This window comes from Orycteropus afer, unplaced genomic scaffold (genome assembly GCF_000298275.1).
Source record: "Orycteropus afer afer isolate SDZICR_OR568_19922 unplaced genomic scaffold, OryAfe1.0 scaffold00297, whole genome shotgun sequence".
Taxonomy (NCBI): Eukaryota; Metazoa; Chordata; class Mammalia; order Tubulidentata; family Orycteropodidae; genus Orycteropus; species Orycteropus afer.
Genome location: NW_006921884.1, coordinates 2,129,521 through 2,147,336, shown reverse-complemented (window position 1 = coordinate 2,147,336; position 17,816 = coordinate 2,129,521). Strand labels below are relative to the sequence as shown.

Below are 17,816 nucleotides of genomic sequence, written 5' to 3'. Positions count from 1 at the left end.
AAACCCACCAGCCACTCCCCGGAAGGAAGATGGGGCAATCTACTTCCGTAGTGATACTGCCTCGGAAACCCAAGGAGGGGTCACTATGAGTCAGGTCCAACTCGACGGCACATAACATAATATAACAATTAACAACGAGATTTTATATAACTGAAAGTGACCTCACCCCCACCACTAAATAGGCCAATAGGTGACATTATCATATCCCTGTTTAGGAAGATCCTCAGTTAATACAAGTGGATTTGGGGTGGCCATCAGGGCCACATGGATGATTTCCTTCATAAAAATAATCAAATTGAAAACTACCTTCAGGACTCATGCATCGATCAAGCTCAGGTCCACCATTTACATTGGAAGAAGATCCACCGTGTGCAGAAATCTGCTGAAAGAGGAAAATGGCCATTATTTATCAGGATAAATTCACAAATCTTTAGCTAGCTAATCCTTACTAGATAATAGAAGATGTTTGTAGAATGTGAAAGAATAATGATACAGAAAGAGAGGAAGCATTCCCCTTCTCCTCATCTTACCTATCTTCACACATACATCAAAGCTAATACTAATGCCTTTCTTAAAAGGAGCTCTGGTGGCACAGTGGTTAAGCACCTCAGCTGCTAATTAAGCCAGTGGTTCAAACCCACCAGAAACTTTATGAGAGAAAAATGAGGCAGTTATCTCCCCAAAGACTTACAATCTCAGAAAACCTAGGGGGACAGTTCTGCTCTGTCCTATAGGTTACTATGAGTTCGAATCAACTTGATAGCAGTTTTTTTTTTTTTTTTTTTTGGCAGTTTAATGCCTTTCTGCCTTAGATTACAGTATCTTCAGTTCACATTAAATATCAGGAAAACTGACACTGCTACTTTTGACCTCAATGGAATAAAACAGGAGACTTTTATGGGATCAGAGGTGAACAAGGTACCTATGAGTGGCAAAGCAAGGTTTATTTTGACGGGACAAAATACGGCTTTGAACAGCAGGTAGTTCCAAACCCAGAATGTTGACTTACGCCCCCAGGATCCCAATGCCTTCCCTGAAGCTGACCTCATGGAGTCCCTGATAAGGTCAGTCCCATCCCAGAAGCTCAGCCCCATGACTCAGAATTGCATTGCCTTCCATAACCTCCTGTAGATTTAGGATACAGAAAGTAATCTGGCTCAACAATCCTCTTCACCAATCCTAAAACAGCAGGACTTCCTCTTAGGTATTCTAAGGATGCTTAGGAACCAGAGGGAAACAAAAGATAAATGAACAAAGTCCAACTTAGCAAAGCTGAAGTTCCCAGTCGAATGCAGAAATATCTCTAGTTCTTAGATGGATTTTAAAATTCATATTAATTATATTAAGCCTATTATCCTATAGGCTTAAATTCAATATTTTCTTAATTCCCCAGGTCTTTCAGGAATTCAAATTCAAACTTTTCATTTTGTTCCTTAAATTTATTTCTTTTCTTTTCTGTTTTACTTATTCTTTCTAGGAACTTACATAGTCAAAGGACTTAACAAATGTTGAGAAGTATCTTCAGCATTTTGGTCTTGTCTGTTTACAAAGCTTACCTGCATGTCCCAACTATCCTGGTAGCTTGTGACCCATGACAACTGTGCCCTATTCATCACTGCATGTCCTGTGTGCATCTCAGGGCTTGGCACAGGCAGAATTTACTTAATATTTGCTAAATAAATGCATGATGATACAGAGGTCTCTGTTTCCAGAGTGCCTGCAAGCTGTAGGGACTAAGTCCACTGTTTTCCTCCTGATGAAGTTGAGACCTCACAGATGCTGAGTTTGATTCCAAATCCAGGAAAGCCCAATACATATAAACAATTCTTCAAATGGGACCCTCCAGAAGTTCTTCTGGAATAAAATATGAACCTCAAGAATAAGAGATCTGTGGCAAATAAATATTGGCTTATTTTCTCAGATACCATGTAACCCCACAGTTAATTTTGTGTGTTAACTTAGCCAGGCTATGGTGCCCAGTTGTTTAGTCAAATACTGGTCTAGATGTTGCTATTAAGCATTTACATGTAATTAACATTTAAATCAGTTGACCTTAAGTAAAGCAGATGAACCTTCATCATATGGGTGGGCCTCATCCAATCAGTAGAAGGCCTTAAGAGCCCAAACTGGAGGTTTCCTGAGGAAGGATTCTGCCTCCAGACTATAGACACTCTGCCAGAATTCCTCTCTCTCTTCCACCTCCTGATATACCATTTTAGACACTAGACTCCCAGAATTTCTAGCCTGTTACTTGACCTATTTTGCATTTGGGTTTTGGATTTGCCAGCCCCTATAATCATGTGTGCTAGTTCCTCAAAATCAATCTCTCTATATATAAATGAATGTATGTGTGTGTGTACATTTATGTATATAGATAGATCAACATATACATATATGTAGATATATCTACATATACATATATATAAAATCCATAATATACCCTATGCATCTCTTACTGATTCTGCTTCTCTAAAGAATCCTAAGACATCATCAGGTTGTGTGGACAGTATAACCAGTAGTTGCTCGTCCTGTTAAGGAAACCAGAGGCCATGGAAAAGCAGTGCTGAGATACACCAAATCAGCTTGAGTGGCAAACACTTCTGAGTTTCTTCACTCCTACAAGGAATGCAGCTGTGTAGGGATGTGGGTGTATGTGTGTCTCTCTTTCTAGATGGATATCCTGGCTCCCAGGGGTTCAATTACTTTGCTTCCTAACAATAAAAGATAACTGGTGGACAATCTTAACTTTTCAAAATTTAGCTTTGTTTTGTTGCCTTCAAACCAGGAGGATTCCATGTTAAAACATTTAAACATTAGAATGTTTAAATCCAAGTCCCAGAGAGGGGACTTAATAGGAAGCCTTAAAGAAAACCACACCATCCCCTATTCCATTCCTTTCCCACAGCCTGGTTCAGGTCCTCATTCGACTTCATCAAAGTCCTCCTTATGTTTTGTCTCCCCCATTCTACATATTATTGCCAGAGAAACTTTTCCAAAGGGCAGTCTGGTATCACCCTCATAATCCAAAACCCTCAGCAAGTCCACAATCAACACTATGTGTGCTAGTTCCTCTTCCAGCCCTCAGAGACTGAGGAAGTAGGAGCAGGGTGAAGGCCCAAAACCGTACTTTGTCCTTGTTCTCTGAGCAATTGCTTGTTCAAATCTCCTAGAAAGCTTGTAAAATTATTCTATCAAAGTCTTTTTCTTGAGCTAATTTGGATAATTCTTGGTGCCTTGCAAGCACACATGAACTGTTTGGACTTAGGAACTTTCCGGGAAGGAAGTTTCAGAAGGGCTACAATGCAGGTGTCACATGGATGAGTAACTCCAAGGAGCATTTACTGATTGAGTTCCAGTGACTCACTGTAAACTTTCCCAATTTTGATTAACCTCCACCCCCTTATGCCTCCCCATGCCACCTTCACCCCATTCTATTTCCCTCAAGTTGGCTCTGACTCATAGCAACCCTATGTACAACACACCAAGACACTGCCTGGTAGCGTGCCAGCTTCACAATCCTGAGCCCATCAATGCAGCCCCTGTGTCAATCCATCTTACTGATGGTCTTCCCCTTTTTCCCTGACCTTCCACTTTACTAGAATATCCTTCTCCAGGGAATGGTCTTTTCTGACATGGCCAAAGTAGGTGAGACAAAGTCTGGTCATTCTCACCTCCAAGGAGCATTCCAGCTGTACTTCTTCCAGGACAGATTAGTTTGTTCTTCTGGCAGTCCATGGTACTTTTAGTATTCTTTGCAAACACCACAACTCAGAAACATCAACTCTTCCTCAGCCTTCCTTATTCATTGTCCAGCTTTCCCATGCATATGAGAATACCATGATATTCATGGTATTGAAAATACCATGGCTTGGGATAGGGCACCTTAGTCTTCAGTGACCAAAAACAAGATGAATTGTGGGATGATATCAATAACATCATCCATGAAGGAAAAATAAAAAGGTCATTAAAAAGACAGGAAAGGAAGAACAGATCAAAATGGATGTCAGAAGAGACTCTGAAACTTGCTCTTGAATGGAGAGTAGCTAAAGCAAATGAAAGAAATGACATGTTAAAAGAGCTAAACAGAAGATTTCCAAGAGCAGCTTGAGAAGACAAAGTCAACTATTACAATGAAATGTGCAAAAACCTGGAGTCAGAAAACCAAAAGGGAAGAACACACTTCAGCATTTCTTAAGCTGAAAGAACTGAAGAAAACATTCAAGCCTTGGGCTCCAATATTAAAAGATTCTTTGGGCAAAATATTGAACAATGCAGGAAACATCAAAAGAAGATGGAAGGAATACACAGAGTCACTGTACCAAAAAGAATTGGTTGATATGCGCCTACTTCAGTAGGTGCCATATAATCAAGAACCAATACTACAGAAGGAAGAATTCGAAGGTGCACGAAGGAATTGGTGCAAAACAAGGTTCCAGGAATTGATAGAATACCCAATGAGATATTTCAACAGACACTGCATTGGAGACACCTGTCTATGCTAAGACATTTGTTTCCCCATACAGTCCAGCAATTAGAAACATGGTTTATGTTGAGTCTCAGGGGTAGCAAGAAGGCAAAGACAGAGTGGGTGGTGGAAGCTCATTCTCTGGTGGGTGGGAGAGAAAGGAAGCTGGGCTGGAGCCTCCAGCTACAAAAGAAGCAGAGGGCTATGGAGTGGGAGGGGAAGAGTGGAAAACTACTTTCCCATGTACCTGACAAACCAACTGCCAGTGAGTCAACTTTGACTCATGCGGACCCTGTAGGACAGAGTAGAACTGCCCCATAGGCTTTCCAAGGCTGTAAATCTACTTAATTGTGCTCATGAGGAACCTGTACGTAGACCAGGAGACTGTTGTTTGAACAGAACAAGGGAACACTGTATTGTTTAAAATCAAGATGGGTGTATGTTAGGGTTGTATCCTTTCACCATACTTATTCAATCTGTATGTTAAGCAAATAATCCAAGAAGTTGGATTATATGAAGAAGAATATGGCATTAGGATTGGAGGAAGGCTCATTAACAACCTGCAATATGCAGATGACACAACCTTGCTTGCTGAAACTGAAGATGACTTGAAGCCTTTACTGATGAAGATTAAAGACTACAGTCTGCAGTGTGGATTACACTTCAACATAAAGAAAACAAAAATTCTCACAACTAGACCATTAAGCAGCATCATAATAAATGGAGAAAAGTTTGAAGTTGTCAAAGATTTCATATTACTTCGATCCACAATCAACACCAATGGAAACAGCAGTCAAGAAATCAGATGTCATATTGCACTGGGCAGATATGCTACAAAAGACCTTTTTAAAGTGCTAAAGAGCAAAGATGTTTCTTTGAAGACTAAGGTATGCCTAACCCAAGCCATGGTATTTTCAATCACCTCTTATCTGGATAATGAATAAGAAAGACCAAAGAAGGGTTTATGCTTTTGAGTTGTGGTGTTGGCGAAGAGTAGTGAGAGTACCATGGACGGCTAGATGAAAAAATTAATCTCACCTGGAAGAAGTGCAGCTCAAATGCTCCCTGAAGGCGAGAATGGCCAGATTTCATCTCACCTACTTTGGTCATGTTGTCAGAAGAGACCATTCCCTGGAGAAGGATATTATGTTTGGTAAAGTGTAGGGTAGGAGCTCTGGTAGCATAGCGCCTAAGGCCCTTGACTGCTAACCAAAAGGCTGGCGGTTCAAACCCACTAGCCACTCCTCAGAAGGAAGATGGGACAATCTACTTCCGTAGTGATACTGTCTTGGTAACCCAAGGAGGGGTCGCTGAGTCGGGTCCGACTCGACAGCACATAACAACAACAACAACAACAAAGTGTAGGGTCAGGGAAAAAGGAGAGGACCCTCAACAAGATGGATTGACACAGTGGCTGCAACAATGGGCTCAAGTATAGCAAAAACCGTGGGAATGGCACACAGCTAGGCAGTTGTCCATAGGATCGTTATGAGTCGGAGCCAACTTGACGGCACCTAACAGCAACAACGAGTTTTTACAGAAGCAGACTGCTACATCTTTTTCCAGCTGGTGGGTTCAAACTCTTGACCTTTTGGTTAGTAGTCAAAGGCTTAAACCACCAGTGCTCCAGTGCCACTAGTGCTTCTTGTATCTGACAAAATCACCATGAAATGTTAGTGTTCCAGCCAATAATGACCATAAGAAGAACATTTTTCAAATTTCTCAAATCAACTGATTTTTTTAAGTGTTAAACTTCCAGCCTTAAACAAATAAACAAAAACACTAAATATGCAGAGCTAGCAGGAGTGACTTATCCAGTTTTCTATCCAAACATGCTCCTGTATTTGAAATAAAGTTTTCCATGAAGAAAAGAAAAACATGAAAAAATAAGGGGAATTTTACTACAGCAAAGTTAAACAGTGTAACAATTAGAATCAAGGACAATTTTCCTTTCCTCCCTCCTCACTCTTTAGTAACATCTATAGCAACAATCTGTTCTGGACTTTGAGAGGCTACAAAGACGAAGAGACATGTTATTACTGTCTAGAAGTTTGCAATCTTATGAGGAGGCATGGGTCTACATCTAAAACCCTTCAGCAAACATCTGCATTCCAGGATTCGGCTTTGAAGGTTCTGATTGCTACAAGTGACTTTGAAGCTCCATGAGAGGGAGCCATTTTGCTAAGGCACACATGTGCACTTGTACACTTCAATCATTTAGCTAGTGATTAAGTCCACCTGACCTCCCAGTAACAAAGCTTGGTGCTCGAGGGGTGTAAGAAAGGCTGGGTATTCACCAAGAACTCTGGTTATATCCCTTGCTAATGTGAAGGGTCTATTGTTAAATATAAAGCAAAGCATTTTCAGTGCCCTGAGAGACATAGAGATAAAGCAATGAAAACGCAAGGGATCAAGCTAAGGCTTCACAGAATTCTCACTGTTTCCCATGCACAATTTATGTATTTCTCTGTTCTAAGATAATCTCTCTCTTACTAAAGCAAGGATTGGAGTAGCACCAGAGAGATTTTTAAAAATGGTATTCCTGATTAAACCTGTCCTATTTCTGTCAAACTAACAATTTTCATTAAAATCTCTTAAAATGCTAATGAGCATTCATGCTTCCATCAGCAACTATGATGCTGAGACAGCTCAAAGCCAAGTGCCTAGATGCTGTGTGTTAGTGAAGTCCTCCTTAATAAAGCATAGATGGATGGCAGCATCTGGCCTCTTTCTAGATATCTCCCATAATTACTAACTGGCTTAACAAGTTGGGATTCTGTTTAGGGGTGGGGAGGTGAGGGGGATAAATTTCCTGGAGCAGCTCTGACTTGTCAAGAAGAGAAGTGACCGAAAGGGGCGTAAAGGTACTGCTGAGGTTGCTCTCTGTGCTCTGCTCCTGACACCACCCATCTAATTCTCTGGCAGGCAGTAGTTCCACTTTTATAGATAAAAGGAAGAGAAATGCATGATGATTTTAAATTTAATTTAAAAATCAAAGTCTTAAATGGAGCAGGAAAAGGTATAACGTGTTCTCAACTGCAAGTATCATTTAAAAAGGCATACACAGCTGATGAGTAACACTCCACACTTTCTACAAATCCCACAATTCAAAGAGAAATGTTAAGTGCTATAACAAAAATGCTAAGCTTGCTCACAAATAGGTAATTCTGAAAAAAGTAACAAAAGGTAGTTCTATCTATCTATATACTTATTTAAGGTTATATCAAGAAATATTCTTTTATAATATGCAGTAAACATATATTATTATTGACTTCTAATATAATGCTGAACACTTCCATTCTGCTATTTTTATAAAAGGAAGAACTTGAACAGAATCAAGGAGAGATATTTATGTGTGTGAGTTTATTATCTTGAGCACATTTTAGAAAATGAACTATGATTCGATTTGTAAATGGTTTATAACAGGAGTTGGAATTTTTCTGTCAAGTAATATTTTAGACTTTGTGAGTCATGAAGCACCAGTTGCAACTACTCAAGTCTCCTGCTATAATACGAAAGCAGTCACAGACAATATGTAAAGGAATGAGCATGACTGTGTTCCAGGAAAACATTATTTAGAAAAACAGGTGGTGGGCCAAATTTGGTTAGTGGGCAAACTCATGGTCTATAAGAATTTTCTTCTTGTTGGTGTTGTTATGTGCCGTCAAGTCGGCCCGACTCATAGCGACCCCTCCTTGGGTTTCCGAAGCAGTTATCACTTCAGAAGTAGGATTGTCCAACCTTCTGTCCGAGGAGTGGCTGGTGGATTTGAACCACCAGCCTTCTGGTTAACAGTCAATTGCCTTAGGCACTATGCTACCAGAGCTCCTAATTTCCTCAGGAAAGATTTTTTCTTCAACAAAATTCTCATACTTTAAATCTCTAGGACAGAAGAACATTAGAGGTATTATTGTTGCTACAAAGCAGTGGTTCTCTGTCTTTGCCTAGCATCACCCTAGAATTACCTGGGAGAATTTGAAAAATTCTATTCCCAGGCCACATCCCAGAATCAGCATTTTTTTAAGCTCCAATAATGATTCAATGTGCAGGCCAGGTTGAGAACTTCTGTTGAGAAGTTTCTGACAGTGGTTGAAATTAACTGTTCAACTATCTTAATTTTTGAAAGTTCACCGTGTCACTCATCTATTAATTCATCCACTGCAAATGATCCATAGCCAAAAAAACACCCTTCTCTTTGTAAGAAAAGGAAAGAATGTCATTATTTATTGAATGCCTACCTTGTGCCAAGCTCTGAAAAAAATCAGTACTTTTAAATCATGTGAATCAGTTTTTACCATTATATTCATTTGCATATAAAATAATCAAAGCTCAGAAAAGTTAAATAACTTGCCCAAATACCACAGCAAATATGTAGTCAGGATCTGAACCCAGGTCTGATTCCAAAACCCATGAGCTATTGTCCATTCTCATACTGTCCTCTCCTTTAAAAACATGAGAAGTCCTGCATGGCTATTAAATCAAATAAAGAATTTCTTATAATACCACACTCGTGGATCATATATAGATCCTGAGAATATTTAGAATCTGTTTTCAGATTACATAACTGTGCTCACATTACTTTATGATTTTTTTTTCATTAATAAGAGGACTTTGGAAGTACATTGAAGATATTTTAGAAATTGAGTATACCAGTTATCTTGTATAAATAGATTTTCTTCCATTGTCATTCTGTGACTTTTAAAAATAAAAAAATAAAAAAAAAAAAAACCACATTAGAAGCATCAATGCCACCTAATTAGAATGAAAATGAGTGTAAATTAGTACAAATGCTAAATTACGAATGAATTTAAGAGCAGTAAGCTTTATCACTTTTATACTGCATTTGTGGTAATTTCCTCTGCAATACTTCTTATTATGAGTAATGAGATATAACCAAACCAAACTCATTGCCATAGAGTCCATAAAATATAGAAACAATTAATCTGGATCAGTATCTAGGGGTTGGTAACATGCAAAGTATTCTTATCTATGACCTTATCTTAGATCGTTTTCATCTGGAAAAATTAGCGGTACTTGCAATTTGTGATTGATAACAGTAAAACAGAATTCACTGTCTATGTAGGAATAAGATTTAAGAGAACGTCCAATTCAATAGTATATCATGGAGCTGAGTGGAAATGGCAGACCTGTGTTTTTCTGCTTCTCAGACTACCTCTGCCACCTCAGTTGATAAAACGGTTGTCAAAACCAGTGAAGAAACTTCATCACATCCTTTATGAGTGAGCCTTTCCACCAAAGTAGTGGCTTATTTATTTTGACTGATGAAAGGTGGTATAGTATGCCTACTTGCTAAAAAATGTCTTCATGTTTTTACCAATTTCTAGGATGCCAAGGGTGGGAGCTACCATTGGCCTGTTGGTTTGTCATACTGTGATGGCTTGCATGTTGCTATGAGACTGAAAGCTGTGTTACCAGTATTTTAAATATCAGCAGGGTCACCCAAGGTCGACAGGTCTCAGCAGAGCTTCCAGACAAAGACAGTCTGGGAAGAAAGATGGGGCCGCCCACTTCTACAAAAATTGGTCACTGAAACCTTATGAATAGCAATGAAACACTGTCTGATAAATTCCTGGAAAACTGGAACAGTGAAATGTTGTCTAATAGAGACTGGAAGATAAAGCCCCTTAGATTGGAAGGCATTCAAAATACAACTGGGAAGAGCTGCCTCCTCAAAGTTGAGTCGCCTTTAATGACTTAAGTTTTTAGGACTTTGATCTGCTGGTGGGGTACAACTCAGAACAGGAAGAAACAGCTGCAAACATTAATATTTGGAACATGGAATGTACAAAGTATGAATCTAGGAAAATTGGAAGCTGTCAAAAATGAAACAGAACACATAAAGATCAACATCCCAGGTATTAGTGAGTTGAAATGCATTGGTATCAGCCATTTTGAATCAGACAGTCATATGGTCTACTCTGCCAAGAACGACAAATTGAAGAGGAATGGCATCACATTCATTGTCGAAAGGAACATTTCAAGATCAATCCTGAAGTACAATATTACCATAAGCCTACAAGGAACACCAGTTAATACTACTGTCACTCAAATTTACACACCAACCACTAAACACAAAGATGAAGATATTGAAGATTTTTACCAACTTCTGGAGTCTGACACTGATCAAATTTGCAAGCAAAATATATTGATACATTTTGGTTACTGGAATGCAAAAGTTGGAAACAAAGAAGCAGCATTAACAGTTGGAAAATATGGCCTCAGTGACAGAAATGATGCCAGAGATCACATGACAGAATTTAGCAAGACCAACTACTCATTTGTTGGAAATACCTTTTTTCAACAACAAAAACAGTGACTACATACTTAGACCTCCCCAGATGGACTACACAGGAATCAAATCAACTACAACTATGGAAAGAGGAGATGGAGAAGCTCAATATCATCACTCAAAATAAGGCCGGGAGCTGACTGTGGAACAGACTAGCAATTGCTCATTTACAAGTTCAAGCTGAAGCTGAAGAAAACTAAAACAAGTTCACAAGAGCCAGGCTATGACCTTAATTATATCCCACCTGAATGTAGAGACCATCTGAAGAATAGATTTCATGCACTGAACACCAATGACCAGATAGATGAGTTCCGGGATGACATTAAGGACATAATACGTGAAGGAGGCAAAAAGTCATTAGAAAGACAGGAAAGGAAGAAAAGACCAAAATGGATGTCAGAAGAGACTGTGAAGCTTGCTTTTGAACTAAGTATCTAAAGCAAATGGAAGAAAGAGGAAATAAAAGAGCTGAACAAGAGATTTCAAAGGGCAGCTTGAGAAAACAAAGTAAAGTATTATAATGAAATGTGCAAAGACCTGAAATTAGAAAATCAAAAGGGAAGAATATGCTTGGCATTTCTCAAGCAGAAAGAACTAAAGAAAAATTTCAAGCCCCCAACTGCAATATTGAAGGATTCTACAGGCAAAATATCAAACAATGCAGGAAGCATTAAAAGCAGATAGGAAGAATACACAGAGTTACTGTACCAACAATAATTGGTCAACGTTGAACCATTGTACCCAGTGCCATCGAGTAGATTCTGACTCATAGTGAGCCCCACTGGGTTTCCAAGGCTGTAAAACTTTACGGAAGTAGATTGCCTCAATTTTCTCCTGCAGAACAGCTAGTGGGTTTAAGCACTGACCGACCTTCTGATTAGCAGCCAAATGTCTTAACACCACCAGAGGTATCAAATAATCAAGAACCAATGTTCTTGAAAGAAGTTGTCTAAGCTACACTGAAGGAATTGGGGGGAAAAAAAAAAGACTACAGGAATTGACAGAATACCCATTGAGATGTTTCAACAAAATGGATGCAATGCTGGAGGTACTCACTCATTTATGCCAAAGAATTTGGAAGATAGCTACATGGCCAACTGACTGGAAGAGATCCATATCTGTGCCCATTGCAAAGAAAGGTGAGCCAGAAGAATGTGGAAGTTACCAAATAACATCATTAATATCACACATAAGTAAAATTTTGCTGAAGATAATTGAGAAATGGTTGCAGCAATATATGGAAAGGGAACTTTCAGAAATTCAAGCTGGATTTAGAAGAGGACATGGAATGAGGGATATCATTGCTAATATAAAATGGATCTTCACTGAAAGCAAAGAATACAAGAAAGATTTTTTACCTGTGTTTTATTGACTATGCAAAGACATTCAACTGTGTGGATCACAACAAATTATGGATAACACTATCAAGAATGAGAATTCCAGAACTCCTGATTGTGCTCATGAGGCACCTGTACATAGACCAGGAGGCTGTCATTCAAACAGAATAAGAGGATACTGCATGGTTTATATCAGAAAGGGTGTGCATCAGGGTTGTATTCTTTCACCATATTTATTCAATCTGTATGCTGAGCAAAAAATCCAAGAAGGTGGACTACTTGAAGAACGCAGAATCAGAATTGGTGAGAAGACTCATTAACAACCTGCAATATGCAGATGACACTTCAGGGTGACTTGAAGCATTTGTTGATGAAGATCAAAAACTACAGTCTTCAGTATCAATTACACCTCAATAGAAATAAAACAAAAATCTTCACATATGGACCAATAAGCAACATCATGGTAAATGGAGAAATGTTTAAAGTTGTCAAAGATTTCATTTTACCTGGATCCTCAATCAACACCCATGGAAGCAGCAGTCAGGAGACCAGCTGTCATATTGCACTGGGCAAATCTGCTGCAAAAGACCTCTTTAAAGTGTTAAAGAGCAAAGATGTCACTTTGAAGACTAAGATTCACCTAACCCAAGCCATGGTATTTTCAATTGTCTCATATGCATGTGAAAACTGGACAATGAATAAGGAAGATCCAAGAAGAATCAATGCCTTTGAATTGTGGTGTTCATGAATAGTGAAAATACCATGGACTGCCAGTAGACTACTAAATCTGTCCTGGAAGAAGTGCAGCCAGAATGTTCCTTAGCAGACAGAAAGGCCTTTGGTCATGCTGTCAGAAGGGACCAGTCCCTGATGAAGGGTATCATGCATGGTAAAGTGGAGGGTCAGCGAAAAAGGGAAAGCCCCTCAGTGAGATAGACTGACACAGTGGCTGCAATGATGGGCTCAAGCACAGTAAGGATTGTGAGGATGGCAAAGGATTGGGCAGTGTTTCCTTCTGCTGTGCACAGGGTGGCTAAGAGTTGGAACTGACTTGACAGCACCTAACAACAGCAAAGGTGGGAAAGGTGACTGCCTTTTCAGCTCCAACTATGGCAGAATCAAAAATCAGGCATTTGTGACTGGTCACACCAGTGTGGGCCAGGTCACCACAATAACCTTTAAGATAGGTAAGTCATCCAAATACCACTAATATGCTACCAAGAAGAAGTTCCACTGACTCACTTTCATGAATAAGGCAACATTTATGATTGGCATATGTGTTACTTATATTCCAATAGAGTATTGATTGATTCCAAGTTAAACATACCTTTCATGATCCCCTTTAGACAAAGATTTACCTTGTAAACCCCCATCTCCACAAAGATGGCTTCAGTCCATTTGAGCTACTTACCCACCAAATGCTTCTACTTACTGAGCAACTACAATGTGCAAATCACTGTCTCAGATGAAGTCTGGTATTCATTATGATTTTAAGGGCATTCAAGTCTCCTAAACTGCTTAGTCCTTCTTTTACTTTTGTTCCTCTCCCATAAAATCAATTATATTCAGAGATGAAGTCACCACCCAGAATTTCTGGGGTAATGAAAATAGCATAAAAGTGGTCAGTCTCTCAAAAGATATTAACTAGTTTTAAATACAAAAGGAAAGTCAAAGCTCGAGGGAAATGCAAACATGTCTAAGGTCAGCAGCTACTGTGGATTTACATTTCACAGCTTCGAAAAGAAGTTTCCAAGTTCAGAAGGTCAAAGAGTTCCATTTTAGCTCTGCCAATCAGCATGAGATACTACCAACCCTTTTATCACACTTCACAAATCTGGAAAATCTTTCACCACCAGCAGACCCAGGAGACATCGTCAGATAAAATATCAGCACATCAGATAGTTTATAATCTCAAGATGTTGGATAATGTTCCAAATGTACTTTTTCCTTTCTTCTTTCAACCAACAAGAACGCTCACAGCAGACAAGCTCTGGGCACAGGCTTCAGCATCAAAATGTGAGACATTTTATCCCTCAGTGTCCACAGATGTGCCCATGACACTGAAGCCTGCAGTTACTACTGCCTTAAAGTCTTAAATTGGGACACAGATGATAAATTAAAGTTCAGGGAAATGCTTTCTTCATCCATCTGGCAGCTGATGACACATTTAGTACTCTTTATTGCCTATCCGTCCCAAAGAATATGCTGTGATTTAAGCACAGTAAATATTCCAGTAGGGAAAGTTATCAGCTAGATGGAAGGGACCCTGAGGAACTTGCATAGAGGAAACAGGAGATCACAGGTTAAGGTCAAGGAGAAATGGAGGATCAGAAAGATGGAGGTTAATAAAAGCAAGTGTTAGTGAGATTCTAGGATTTGAAGGGGAGAAAAAATAATAAGCAGAGAGTAATCAGATAATACGGGAAACAAAAGGACTAAAAGGAGAACAAAGAAGTAAAATTAAAGGGGGTGGGTTGAGAGGTTTTGGAGACCCTCAGAAAGGAAGATGCTTAGGAAGCTACTGAGGAGCAGGAGTAGCCTAAGGAAGAAAGTTGGGTATCATCTGATAAAGAGATGACAACTGAAAAAAGACTGGTGCAGTAGCCAGCCTCCAAAATGGTGCCTAACAACCCACAACTCACAGTAACTGATGCCCTTGTGAAGTCCCTTCCACAATGAATAGAGCCAAGGTGTCTAAATACTGAAGAGGTGATGTTGTCTGATTTCTAAGGCTAGGTGATAAAAAGGAGAGCAACCACACAGAGCATGCTCTCTTTCAGATCACTTGCTCTGGGGGAAAGCCAGCTGCCATTTTTGAGGACACTCAAGCTGACATGTGAAGATGTTCACAGGGACAGGAACTGAGGCCTCCTGGCAACAGCCAGCAATGACTTGTTAGACAAGTGAGTGGGCCACCTTGGAAATGGGTCTTTTATTCCCAGGCAAGTCTTCAGATGACATGAGAGACCTTGAGTCAGAACCACCCAGCTAAGCTGCCTCTTGATTCCTGAACTGTATTAAAAGATATTTTTTATTGCTGTTCTAAGCTGTGAATTAGAGCTTAAATTCTAAAGCAGATGGTTTGTGGAAGGGTGGTCTACAGCAGGAGTCCTAACTCCATTTTGAGTTTGACTTAAGCTCAGACGTCATTTGAGTTCTGTATGTTATTTCCCCAATGCTTGCTGGCCATTAAACCAGCAACGTGGCTGTACTTAGACAAGCCTGAGGCAAGTCCAGGGAGGGGCAGTTTACCCTCAGGAAGAGTGTGATTGAAAGTAGATTAACCAGTAGATGCTCACATGCAAAGAACTAGGCAACTTGCCTGCGTATGTCCTTAATGATTTACAGAAAATAGCCATTTTATCTAATTTTAAGTTAAAAGTTGGGGTCCTGGCGACTATGACACAGGGCCACATGATCACAAGTTATACCCCAATCACCATGTGCAAACCCGAGAACCAATCCATAATCTTTTGTAACCTGCAATTATGTACTTACCCCACTCATGGTCCTTTCTCTGCAGTCCCACCCGCAACAGTGATGGATTGACCTGCCACTAATCATGATCTTGTGATGATTTCTATTGTACTCTATCATACAGATGAAAATCATGGCTGTTAAGTCAGTGGAATCAACTGGCTTCTCCATTGGGTGAAAACTAATGGTTTCCCTCATCCAGATGATTATGTTTGTTTTGTCTTTGTCCTGTTAAAGGCTTAATAAAATGGTCTCTATAGAATATGTTTGATAAAGAACTCTGGTGGCACAGTGCCTGAGGCATGTGACTGCTAAGTTGAAGTCTGACAGTTCAAACCCACCAGCTGTTCCAAGGAAGGAAGATGGGGCGATCTATTTCTGTAAAGACTTACCACCTTGGAAAACCAAAGGGGGTTGCTGTAAGTCAGAATTGACTCAATGGCAGTAGCTTTATTTTGTTGTTGTTTGAATATGTTTAAATCTGGGGTATTTTTTCCCCTAGTAAGTTGCTAAGTTTTGGTATAACATGTTACTATTAGAGTCATCCATAGAGAATGTATTGCACTGGGCAAATCTACTGCAAAAACCTCTTTAAACTACTGAAGAACAAAGATGCTTTTGAGTTGTGGTGTTGGTGAAGAATACTGAAAGTACCATGGACTTCTAGAAGAATGAACAAATCTGTCCTGGAAGAAGTGCAGCCAGAATGCTCCTTGGAAGCAAGAATGGCAATTTGGCCAAACTTTATCTTATCTTTGTTGTCAGAAGGGACCATTTCCTGGAGAAGGATATTATGCTTGGTAAAGAGAAGGGTCAGCAAAAAAAGACGAAGACCCTCAATGAGACAGATTGACACAGTCGCTGCGGTGATGGATTCAGGTATAGCAAAGTAAGTGAGGATGGAACATGACCAGGCAATATTTCATTCTGTTGTACACAGGGTTGCTACGAGTCGGAGCCGACTGGAGAGCACCTAACAACAGATTACTAATAGGATTGGAATGTGTACAGAGGGTAGGAAAGCAGAGAAGGACAGAATTGCAAACAAAATTCAGTGAGAGAGAGAAAAACCAAGAAAGTAGTGAACTCCTGGAGTCTGGAGTCTGAGTTCTCTCACATTCTCTTCCCTTTTTTATACTACTGAATGCTAATTTTTTTGTAAGTGCAACTTCCTTCAAGTAAAAACTGACACTGGAAACCTCAAAGTTTACAATAGGAAGGAATAACAAAACATCCTTGAGCACTCCATTCTATTGCTTTCTCTGTATTTAATCAATTAACCTTTTCAACCTTAGCAGTCGGTTATACAATTGTCAAGCTGAAGTGAGTTCCATTATTATGTTTTACCTTCAAAGGCAAAGCAACTTGTTTAATGCTATATAGCTAGTAATGTCTCAGCCAAGATCAAACCCAGGACTCTGGTTTCAGAGTCCGTGATTTTAACTACTACACCATTCTGTGTCTGTCTCCAAAATGAAGAGACAGCTGAGCATTGAGGGAGATCTAGGCTTCATTCTTCCTTGAGCTCTTGTATTATATAACTGCACACCAGGGGGCACTGTTTCCATCTTAATATTCTGGACTAATGGGCCAAAGATCCTTGTCTGGGCTCCCTTAGTTTAACTAGGATAGATTTGAACATTCACACAAAACTTTAATAAATATTAAGGGAGGACAAAAGAAAAATAAGGGTCCTGAGGAGCTATGCAGCCTTGTAACACAGGCCCAATACAACTTGGCATAGTAGGCAGCCTGGCACCACTGAGGTAAGGAGACTTCAGTCTGGCCTGAAGAAATGACTCCTCCCTAGGTGATGGCCACCACAAATAGATTTGCCTGCAGGAAAGCCACCCACCCACTGCTATCGAGTTGATTCCAACTCATAGCAGCCCCCACTAGATTTCCAAGGCTGTAAACCTTTACAGAAGTGGATTGCCTCACATTCCTCCTGTGGAGCAGCTGGTAGGTTTGAACCACTAGCCTTCCAATTATCAGCCTTAGCCACTATGCCACCAGAGCTCCTAAATACACAGAGAAGCTAAGTCAGCTTCTGAAACCTAGAAGCTGAGTCCTAGGAAAGGAGACCAATGGAGGTTTACCAAATGGCCCTAGTTTTCAATGACCCTGTTCTGGTTCCTTAGTGCCACTCTGACAAGAAATACACCACAATGGGATGGCCTTAACAAACAGGAGTTTATTCTTACAATTTGGAGGCTTTAAGTCCATG

At 39.8% G+C, this 17,816-nt stretch overlaps 1 protein-coding gene across 1 annotated transcript in view; it reads right to left on the bottom strand.

Annotated features, from left to right (window-relative positions):
• The window catches only part of DCLK2 (doublecortin like kinase 2), a 229,198-nt gene that overhangs the window by 43,227 nt on the left and 168,155 nt on the right, over positions 1-17,816 (bottom strand). Inside the window, exon 7 of the mRNA XM_007951540.2 lies at positions 307-382. Coding sequence (XP_007949731.1) covers positions 307-382 — 76 coding nt within the window. The remainder of the gene's footprint in view (positions 1-306; positions 383-17,816) is intronic.